The sequence below is a fragment of the Chanodichthys erythropterus genome, chromosome 21 (genome assembly GCF_024489055.1).
Source record: "Chanodichthys erythropterus isolate Z2021 chromosome 21, ASM2448905v1, whole genome shotgun sequence".
Lineage (NCBI taxonomy): Eukaryota > Metazoa > Chordata > Actinopteri > Cypriniformes > Xenocyprididae > Chanodichthys > Chanodichthys erythropterus.
The window spans coordinates 22,451,519-22,462,768 of NC_090241.1; the positions used below are offsets into that span (position 1 = coordinate 22,451,519).

The 11,250-nt window shown below is 35.9% G+C and overlaps 1 protein-coding gene across 2 annotated transcripts; it reads right to left on the reverse strand.

Annotated features, from left to right (window-relative positions):
* Window positions 1–40: 40 nt before the first annotated feature.
* On the reverse strand, window positions 41–11,182 carry mpl (MPL proto-oncogene, thrombopoietin receptor). Of its 2 annotated transcripts, none has more exons than XM_067373388.1 (13): window positions 11,063–11,182; window positions 10,553–10,652; window positions 9,447–9,567; window positions 7,666–7,841; window positions 7,417–7,565; window positions 7,173–7,317; window positions 4,430–4,541; window positions 4,179–4,342; window positions 3,275–3,417; window positions 2,966–3,125; window positions 2,804–2,885; window positions 2,617–2,704; window positions 41–1,183 (listed from the first exon to the last, which is right to left on the reverse strand). In XM_067373388.1, the coding sequence occupies exons 3-13, from the start codon at window positions 9,548–9,550 to the stop codon at window positions 731–733; spliced, it is 1,776 nt and encodes a 591-aa protein (XP_067229489.1). In that variant the 5' UTR covers window positions 9,551–9,567; window positions 10,553–10,652; window positions 11,063–11,182; the 3' UTR covers window positions 41–730. The 2 variants fall into 2 exon arrangements, with proteins under 2 accessions (XP_067229489.1, XP_067229488.1); XM_067373387.1 differs by having other exon boundaries at window positions 9,798–10,652.
* Between the last annotated feature and the right edge of the window lie 68 nt (window positions 11,183–11,250).

The following is an 11,250-nucleotide window of genomic DNA, read 5'->3' on the forward strand; positions in this document are numbered from 1 at the left end:
TATTTATAATTAAATAAATGTAGCCTTGGTGAGCAGACGAAACTTCTTTTAAAAACATTAAAAATCTTAGTGGTTCCAAACTTTTGGACTGTACTGTATATCACATTTCCATTAATAAAATATCCAGGGTTAAAGGGTGCTTAAGCTCCATATAAAATATTGGTCACGTCCTACATTACCAACAAAAAAATATATATATAATTTTTCTGAAGTATAACCATAACATTTACCAATCACGTTATCATGAGACTGGAGTGTTGGATATGCTAACCAACTTTGTTCAAAGTGCAACCTTTAACTTTACCATATAAACCTGGTAACATTTGTATGGTGTTCATTTAAAGAATGATTTTCTATCTGTAACAAACTCCACCCACAGGAATGATGATGACACAACCAACTAGAAAAGGAGTGTTAAAGCTTAAATATCACATATTTTACAGAAGAATCAATCGTTCCTGAATTTTGTGGTTTGAAGTATGATGAAATTTCCTTCTTATTGATGGAGGAGATTCATGCATTAAACAATCTCCACTTAGCATACCTGACTTCACACTGACTTCAACAAGTGCTCTGTACAGTGAACCTTGTCTGTTGCTGAAGGTATCACAGGCCTCTTCTCTCATTCCACAGAAGCTGAGATGTTTTTGAATTTGTGAGTATGGCATCATCCAAAACTCTTTACAGTATATATACATGTTTGTGAGTTTAATTTATCAAAGATTAAGCCTCACTCTACATTTGCTACACATGGTATTGCCGAGATCTCCATATTGGTGTACCGGCGACAGGCTGAGTGATACTCTTCAAGCTCAGACTGTTCTGCCAGAAGGAGATAGGAATGGTTGAGAATATTTGTGGTGCATTCTGGGAAGGCAGGAGAACCGGCACTGGGGCAGCATTGTAGTTTTTCATTAGTCACATGAGATAAAGCAACATCCCTATACACATAGTCATTCCCTATAAAACATGGGATTTTATCATTGTTCAAAATCACATAATCTTGAGCCATCTCCAAATCCTCTCTGAAATTCTCCCCATTTTTCTCACCAGATAGGAAGTCACACTCAGAGAGTGAAAGACAGGTGGACTTCTTAGAGGGTTTTGCTTCCCTCTCGGGCAGAATCTCCACCACTGATGTAGCAGTGTCATCATCACATTGCTTAATGTTGAAGGTTGGCTCCTGAATTGAAGACAGTATGACAGTAATATGAGAAAATCTATTTTTTCTAGTTTTCAGTTGCAATACTTCAAATGGCCACAGAAAAAAAGTATTATATAAAAATGCTGATAAGAAATAAATAAATAATGATACATTTAAAAAGTACACTTTAAAAAATGCTGGGTTAAAGGAACACTCCACTTTTTTTGAAAATAGGCAAATTTTCCAACTCCCCTAAAGGTAAACAGTTGAGTTTTACCGTTTTCAAATCTATTCAGCCGATCTCCGGTTCTGGCGGTACCACTTTCAGCATAGCTTAGCATAGTTCATTGAATCTGATTAGACCGTTAGCATCGCGCTTAAAAATGACCAAAGAGTTTTGATATTTTTCCTATTTAAAATTTGACTCTTCTAAATCGTGTACTAAGACCAACAGAAAATGAGAAGTTGCGATTTTCTAGGCTGATATGGCTAGGAACTATACTCTCATTCAGGCATAATAATCAAGGAACTTTGCTGCCGTATCATGGCTGCAGCAGTGCAATGATATTACGCAGCGTCTCTCACAAACGTCTCCATGGTTGCAAGGCACGTTCCCTGTGCAAGCAGGGGCTCACGGGCGCTGCATAATATCTTTGCACTGCTGCAGCCATGATACGGCAGCAAAGTTCCTTGATTATTACGCCTGAATGAGAGTATAGTTCCTAGCCATATCAGCCTAGAAAATCACAACTTTTTATTTTCCGTCGGTCTTAGTACACGATTTAACTACAGAAGAGTCAAGTTTTAAATAGGAAAAATATCAAAACTCTTTGGTCATTTGTAAGCGCGATGCTAACGGTCTAATCAGATTGAATGAACTATGCTAAGCTATGCTAAAAGTGGTACCGCCAGAACCGGAGATCGGCTGAATGGATTCAAAATAGGTAAAACTCAACTGTTTAACTCTAGGGGAGTTGGAAAATGAGCCTATTTTCAAAAAAAGTGGAGTGTTCCTTTAAAAACAACCCAAAGTGGGTTACAAATGGACAAAACCCAGCGATTGGGTCGTTTTGACCCAGCGGTTGAGTTAAATGTTTGCCCAATGTGCTGGGCAGTTTTATTTAACCCAACTATTGTTTAAAAATTACTATATGACTGGCTTAAAATGAACCCAAAATCAGACACACAATTACTAGAGGCAACAATAATAATCAAAAGGTGAACATTTATTAATAAGCAATTTAATAAATGTTTATTGTTTAATTATTATTCATTAAACTTATTAATAAATGTTACTTTGGTTCATTTTAAGCAAGCAATACAGTAATTTTTAAACAATAGTTGAGTCAAACAACCCAACCACTGGGTTTGTCCATTTTCAACACAGTTGTTTTTAACCCAGCATTTTTTAGAGTGTAGTCAATTCAAATGTTCTCAAATTCAAAATTATTGTCAAAGCTGATATCAATTACCCAGTGTGATCCACTGATATCCGTCAGGAAGCTTTCAAGCACTTTGTTGAGGTCTGGGACTGATGGCCACAAGGACTTCTTAACCTTACTAAATCAGAGAATATACCATATATTTTATATTTTGTGTCATAGCTCATAGGATGCATAAAAGTAGTGTTCTAAAATAATCAACAGTGAATTAGATTACCGGAAGTATCTAGAGAAGAAAGTAATCATTGTAGAAGCAATGATAAGCAGAGTCACTGGTATACAGACAATGAAGATCCACCCTGTGATAAGAAAAGAATCGGTTTAATCGAGTTTCAGAGTTGTAATGCCTCATGTTCATGACTGAGTCAGACATTTCTACCTTTGTCTAAAGGTAAGAGGACAGCAAGAGGTTTTGACCAGTCACTCCAGTCTCCGCTGTACACTGATCCATTGGGTTGGGCTCGGACCTGGATGGTGTATTGGCTCCCTCGGTGCACATCCAGACAAGTGCTGGTCTTTGAACTGGGTGTTGTAAAATCCTATCATAGAATTTAGATTCAACATGTTTTATGCAGTCATTTAACACATATAATTCAAAGCAGAATGAAGAAAGACAATAATTGCTATAAATGTGTTCACATCCATCTATCCACTTTAAATGCATGAAATTCACATGATTTAAACTCACCTTCCACTCACTCTCTCCTTGACGCTGATAACGGATCTGATACTTAAGATACTGAGAGATCTTCAAAAAGGGTGGATTCCATGTCAAACAAAGCCTTCCTTCCTCAGGTTTTGCTTTCAGACCACATGGAGGCCTCGTCTTCACTGTCAAAAACAGCAAAGAAACAGACCAATGGGCCTTTGACTGTCATTGACAGTATGATATGACAGCATTTTGAGCATTTTTTGGTAATATTAGAGTACTGTGGTACAATGCTGATTCTGTATTAGATACATCTCTGATATACCAAGAGATGATTGCAACACTTGTCTGCTTTAGTTTCTGCAACGCTGTGGTTTTTTGAGTCATGTGTCTGAACTTCTGATATATTTTTCCCACGATTATATGATAACAGTTGAAGTTGAAAAATACAACTTACCCCTAAACTAAATTAATGTCAAATACAAAGAGTGCTATTGTCACAAATGACCTCACTATCTGAGTTTAACAGTATGGACCACCTTAGGGTGGAGCAACTGGTGCGACTTAACTGGGCCCCATGCTTTAGGGAGCCCCACAGCGAAAGTGAACAGACCAAGGGGGACCCACGCCCAACGCACACACCACCCTCCTCCCCCACCCCCATCCCCTCATGCTTGAGACTGCCTTGAAAGTACATGGACATCAGTTTCAATTTTGTACATGTATGGTTCTTGTAAATCAACCACTATATCCCCATTTAATTTATGAATTTAATTAAGATCAAGGTACCAGCACGTATTCGCATTGTAATGAACGCTTAAAATATTCAGTGCTTCGCTCAGTATAAATGATGTGTTTTAAAAATATTAAATATTGGAGATTGAGAGAATTTGGACAATATATGGAAGCTAACATGTCTTTCAGCCATTTCTTTCACACTTACTGCTGCTGTTCATAGTGAAAGTCTCTGCATAAAAAATTCGACCAAATGGTTGAAATCCAGCACTAAGGTAAAACTGATAGACACTGGACTCCTGCCCATTCAGGACACACTGGTGGACAGTATTGTTGTCTCTGGAACACAACTTCCAAATACCCCATGAACTTCTGAAACACCAGACAAGAAGGACTGCAGTTAATGAATCAAACGAACTGCTTTCCTTTGATTTTTGTAAGAGAGAACAAACATGACACCTGTTTATTTGTCTGTAGTGGAAGCTGTATCTGCCGTCGTCATATAATTCTCCTCTCCATTTGCATAATGCTTGATTCAGATCAGGAGTGTGGCACCGCAATTCTATGTCACCTGAAAATTAGACAGATGCTAAAAAAGATGATTGAAAGTCTACTGTTATTTTACTTAAGTAAGTTTCTCTGTTTATAAATGTTAAAGGGATGAAAATGAACACTCTATCCTAATTGACTTGCTCTCAAACCTGTATATGACTTTCAGTGGAACACAGAAGGAGCTATTAGACAGCCTAGTCAGCATTCACTTTTCTTATATGGGAAAAAAAGATCACAGTGACAATATACCGTTAAAGGATTAGTTCACTTTCAAATGAAAATTAGCCCAAGCTTTACTCACCCTCAAGCCATCCTAGGTGTATATGACTCTCTTCTTTCTGATGAACACAATCGGAGGAATATTAATAAATATCCTGACGCTTCCGAGCTTTATAATGGCAGTGAACAGGGGTCACTATATGAGCTGAAGAAAGTGCTTCCATCTACATTCATTATAATAAAGGCCTTAAGAAGCGAAGCGATGCGTTTGTGTAAAAAAAAAAAATCCATATTTAACATGTTATGAAGTAAAATATCTAGCTTCCGACAGACCGACTTTTGTATTCAGGAAGAAAGTGTAAAACTCTTGAAGTTCAAAAAGTTTTTGCTATGTCCTACGCCTTCCCTATTCAATTTACGGAAAAAGTGTAACTGACGCAATGCCAATACTTTCTTCGTAGCTTTAATATGGAAGGTGGTCTGCCGGAAGCTAGATATTTGACTTCATAACTTGTTAAATATGGATTTTTTTTTACACAAACGCATCGCTTTGCTTCAGAAGGCCTTTATTATAATGAATGTAGATGGAAGCACTTTCTTCAGCTCATATAGCGACCCTGTTCACTGCCATTATAAAGCTCGGAAGCGTCAGGATATTTATTAAAATATCTTTGATTGTGTTCATCAGAAAGAAGAAAGTCATATACACATAGGATGGCTTGAGGGTGAGTAAAGCTTGGGGTAATTTTCATTTGAAAATGAATGAATCCTTTAAGATTTGAATTAAGGAAAATAATTAAGGATTGTTTGATCAGGCTAAAAAGACTTTATTATTGCAATTACTGAATATCCGACAGGGGCCACAAAAAGAATATGGATACTTAAATTATACTTAAAAATGTCTTTGCATTATAAATCAAAATATCAAAAAAATTTCAGGTAAAACCAAAATGATTGTTGGATCTATGACTTTTAATATTGGTAATTATGGCCTTGTTTATTTAACCCAAATATGTAACACAAAATGAAAAATCACATCACCCCCATCATGATTTCTGTGCACTGGATGGCAGTTATATCATAAATAATTCATGCAAAAAACATGACGCACACATGCGTAGCCAATTTCACATGCATGAAGCCTAATTCACGTGCAAAAAAAAAAAAAAAAAAGATCATTGATCTAGCTGTGTGGATCTAACTTGAACTTTGTTAGGCACGTCTTCCATCTCATCTCTTGTTACGTGTTCTCGGCCAATCATTGTGGAGAATGAATCTCTCTCACGAGCTCAACCCTGCATCCCAATGTGCATACTGTCCACCCTATCCGCCCGAAATAGTATTGAAAATGACTAATGTCACATACTATTTAGGATGGATAATATGCACATTGAGACGCAGGCCAAGTTAACGTTTCTGCCGCGGCGCTTAGGTCAGTTGTTTCCCACTAATGCACGCCTAATAATTATTTATGTATTGTAATAATTTACAGTTCATGTCAAAAAGTTGTTGGTCTATAGATAAATAGCTGTATTATGTACGTTTGACTCTCATGTCACCTTTATTTATACAGGTCTTTCTACAATGCAGATTGTGTCAAAGTATAGCTTCACAAAGATAGAGGGAACATAATTTTGGCTGTACAGCAGCAAAAAGTGTGATTGTCCAGCTTAAGTGAGTTATTAATTTAGTTCATTTACCTATACCAAAAAGTCGTGTATGATAATTTTCTTCCAAATACTATGATTTTGAGCTTCTGGTACGATAATTGGACATTTCCAATCTGGCAACACTGAGTTCAAGTCATGCAGAGAAGCATGTGCAGTTTGATCGTTTCATTTCATTATTGTGTTTACTGAAGTAAATGAAGTTAGAGATCAGTTATAGTTTATTAACTATTAACTGTGAATTATGTTTCATGCATGTGAAACATGGCTACGCATGTGTGCATCATGTTTACCTAGCTAATAATGCGTGAATTATTTGTGAGTCTAATCTGGCTCCATATTTGAGACTGCTTAGATCTGGACACTTAGGAATGTTTTTTAGGAACAGGTCCAAACTGAAACATTGTGATTATCAAGCATTTGCTATAGCTGGTCTTGAATCTGGTAATATCGTTGCTTTCTATGTGAGATAAAAAACCTCAGATGTCATCAAAAATATCTTAATTTGTGTTCCGAAGATGAATGAAGGTCTTACGGGTTTGGTACGACATGAGGGTGAGTAAATAATGACAGAAATTTCATTTTTGGGTGAACTAACCCTTTAACATGTGACTTTTTGCCACAAGGAAAGTTACTTTGCAACAAGCTAATTAAAAGTAATTGCAAAAATAACAGAAGTTAGCTCTGAGAAAATGTCTTGCCAACTAATGCACTAAATACATTTTGGGGTCGCTCACATCACACTTGCTCTTTTCAGCTCTCACCTGCTGTTTGTGGCACCATAGCTGTTACAGGACTTGACCAGTCACTCCAAAACTGTTTTGAATCACCTCCAGGCTTGACTCTCATTTGCACTGTGCAGTTTTCTCCTGCGACCAGAGAGACTAGCTTATGGCTGTGTTTTGATATCTATGAAGAGTATAGAATGCATTTAGTAAGTGCTACTATATACAGTAATATTTCAATATTCTTGGTAATATTCTGTGTTTGTGTTAGACTCAAACTCACCGGTCCAACAGTTCTTTGTGTGTTTTTGGAGCTGTAACGAATTTCATACTGTAGGCTCAATCCATTTTTTGGCCTTTTCCATTCAACTAACAATTGGCCCACCTCGCCAGTTGGATGAAGGGATATATTTGATGGAGGATACAGTAGATCTTGGAGGAAGATATAAGCAGATATGTTTAGTTTTATTTCATAAACTGTACAAGAATGAAAACTGCAAAGAAAATTCATAAGAGCTTCTGTGGCACTTACGCTGATCCTCCACACAGACAGTCCGATCGTAGACGGTTGTGTTGGTGTCTCTGTCTATCACTCTGAGGTGCATTTCAACAAACATATAGACATCACTCGATGGAAATGTGCAAATATGCAGGTCCTTCTTCTCATAAATTTGATGTATCACATCACATCTTTTTTCTTCTATAGATCTGTTTTAAACAAAAATGTTTGCTTGAAGCAAGCCCACAGCCACCATAGAAATTAAAGTGGAACACATCCCCCATATTCCAGCATTTTTCAGATTAGTGTTCATTTGATATGGGGTTTTTCAATGACAGATTCATTATTACAAATAAATATGCAATATTTTACTTTATATATATATATATATATATATATATATATATATATATATATATATATATATATATATATATATATATATATATATATATATATATATATATTAGGGGTGTGATGAGACAGGTAGCTCACGTGACGAGGCACGAGATTGAGTACACGAGAACGAAACAAGATTTTTACACACTATTTTTAAGAAATCCTCAAAGATGAAATACATTATTAGAAAAATAATCTGCAGGTGCATTTGAAATGTTTTAACTAATCCTCTTGTAATTAATGTCATTTCGATTCTACTTTCTGAGTATGAATTATCATATGCAGTAAAAGACAACAATACTCAAGTACTGTAAAACGTTTTGCTTCTCTCCTGTATGATTTCATGAGTCTCTTCAGATCTTACTGTACATGATTTATGAGCTTCTACAACTTTTGACCTCCTAACTGAACTCCTTTCCGCAAACTGATCATAGAAATAAAAAGTATAAATAAAAATGGCTAAATTTTACAATAAGGTCTCATAATGTATTAACCAACATCAACTAACAATGAGTAATATATTTACTACAGTATTTATTAATCTTTGTTAATGTTAGTTAAACATAAAAATAGTCATTCATGGTTAGTTCATGATTGTAGTGCATTAAGTAATGTTAACAAATACAACTGTTGATTTTAACAATGTATTAGTAAATGTTGAAAAAAACAATTACTAAAATGGTGTAGAAGTATTGTTTTTCCTTAGTTCATGTAAAGTTAACTAACGTTAACTAATGAAACCTTATTGTAAAGTGTTACCATAAAAATAAATAACAGTTTTCTTTTAGTCTTAAGTGCAATCAATAAGTGCAACCATAATCAAAGCACTCTCTAAATATTCAAAGAGAAAATAGAGACCAATTTTTCTTTAAGCATGATACAGAGCTGAGAGATGCTTACAATTACACAGCCCAGCCTAAGATAGCCTTCATATTGGAAGATATTTGCATGCATCAGGGAGCCGCTTTCAAAATGCGGGGTATTGACATCGCGTTTGAATACGCGCTCGCGTTTACTTTCACTTTCGCGACCGCACATACTTTGTGAATAGGGAGCGCCGGCGACCGTTATCAAACTGAATTAAATGTTTTTTTATTTCTATAAAAAGCAAAATGACAGTGGAAGCGTAATGTAAACGTAGCGGTGGCATATTCTTGCCTAATTTCACCCTCACGAGACTGTTTTTCGCCTGGACAAGAAAACTCGTCACAATTTAATCTCGCGAGATCTCGTCACACCCCTAATATATATATATATATATATATATATATATATATATATATATATATATATATATATATATATATATATATATATAAAATGATTGTGTCAATGTAAGATTTAACAGTGAATTTATCAGTAAATGAACCATTAATCTGAGTTTAAGTTTAAATATAGTAAACAGAAATACTTACTGATCATTTATGTAGAGAAAATAATAGGACTTTCCTACAGGTGCTTCCCAAAAACAAGTGAAGTCTTCCTGTTCCCTGGTGAAACATTTTGGGTCCTTATCCATGGCCACGATAGCAAACTCTAAAAGGGAGAAACCCGTTCCATGTAACTACAGTACTAATAAAATGCATAGACACTTTGCTCTTCTAAATAAAACCTCAACATTCATGTGTTGCATTAACACTTGCTTTTTACAGCTAGAACACAACTAGTACAGCTATAACAACTCTTGGCAAAATTAACTCAACATGAAATATATAAGTGAAAAATTAACTAAAATAAAATCTGACCAACTCAGTCTTTTGTCTTACCTTGCTTTGATAGGAGAAGCTCTAAATGCACCTGCTTGATCAGACAGGAAAGGAGAATCCACCACGTGAGCACCAGATCCATTATGTACGCAGGGGGTCCATACAAAACACTTTTTAAAAAAGTGTCTAGATATGTTTGTGTTATGTACTTAAAGTTTTTAGGAGAGGGCGGGGAGTTTGGTAGTTGGTCATCTCACAGGGCGAGATGAAATAGGAAGTGGTTGCACTGGGGATTGAGGCAGGCACCCGGACTCACAAAGTGCCTCCTTGTACTCAAGCGCTGGCACAACACTTTAAAAAAAAACTCTATGTTCTCTTACTGTTCTTATATTAAGTTTAATTTCATACATATATTACTAATGATTTTTCCTTCTTTATGTCAATTGAATTGTCTTTTAATTGATATATTTTATATTATATTACAGAATAGAATGTGTTAAAAAATTGTGAACATGTAATGATGCCTTTGACTCAAATATCTGTCATTCCATTTCTCATTTGTATACCAAGGGCTGTTTTAGTGTGATTCAGAAGTAAAAAAAAAAAAAAAAACTGCCTGCATTAAACATGTAAAAATAAATAGGTAGATGTGCCACACTAAAAGTTGGCACACCTAAAATAATTAATTACATAAGTAGATAAATTACTATTAAATGCAATACTTGACTGTGAAGTTTAAGGAGAGAAGTTTTTGTGTGTATGTGTGTGTGTGTGTGTGTTTGTGTGTGAGTTGGAGGAAACTGAGTTACCCGTACCCTGACTGACAGCTCTTGGGCCTGTGGCAGAATAGGAGGAAATACCCTTGACAGATCAGCAAGCTGCAGCAGGGAAAGGGGCCTGACCTCAATTCCACCACTTGAAGAGAGCGAAAGAAAGAGTGAGTACTTTCTGTTCCTATCAGGGGATAGTCTACAGTTGTCTCCAAATGCCTCTGTGATGAGTCCAGTCACCACAATGATGCTTTATTTATCAAAGTAAACATTCTCTAATGTTCTTTAAATGGTTATAGGATGGATATAGAATGTCATACATACGTCATATGTAAAAAAAAAAAAAAAACATCAAAAAAGAGTTTAAAAATCTCGAGTGGCTTTTTACGGTCTGATAAACAACATAAACATTATGTACAGAACTCACTCAAGGTGAGCAAATGAGTTTCAATAAGGAAAATAACATCGCTTTCTCAAGTGCTACATTGAATAATACTGGCGCTTTTGTCCATGGAATGAACTGCATTTGATGTATGTCCATTTCAACAACCTCACCCAATGATTCTCCCAATAAAAAGATGGAAAAAGAGTCCAATGCATGGTCCAGATCCCCACAGACCCATTGTGCTACACCTGTAGCTTATATTGTAGGTTCCACTTCCTCTTGAGTAATCCAAGGCCAACATGTCCTGAGATATGAATCCTTCCAGAATCTAGAGTCACAGCTCCTAAGAGTGTCCTTT

Excerpts from the sequence above, each read along its gene's own strand:
- mpl (XM_067373387.1), bottom strand. The coding sequence starts at position 9,879 with ATGGATCTGGTGCTCACGTGGTGGATTCTCCTTTCCTGTCTGATCAAG. Across the intron at positions 3,418-4,178 it reads TTTCACTATGAACAGCAGCA|TGAAGACGAGGCCTCCATGT; the intron begins GTAAGTGTGAAA and ends TGTTTTTGACAG. Across the intron at positions 2,886-2,965 it reads CCTCTTACCTTTAGACAAAG|GGTGGATCTTCATTGTCTGT; the intron begins GTAGAAATGTCT and ends TTCTTATCACAG.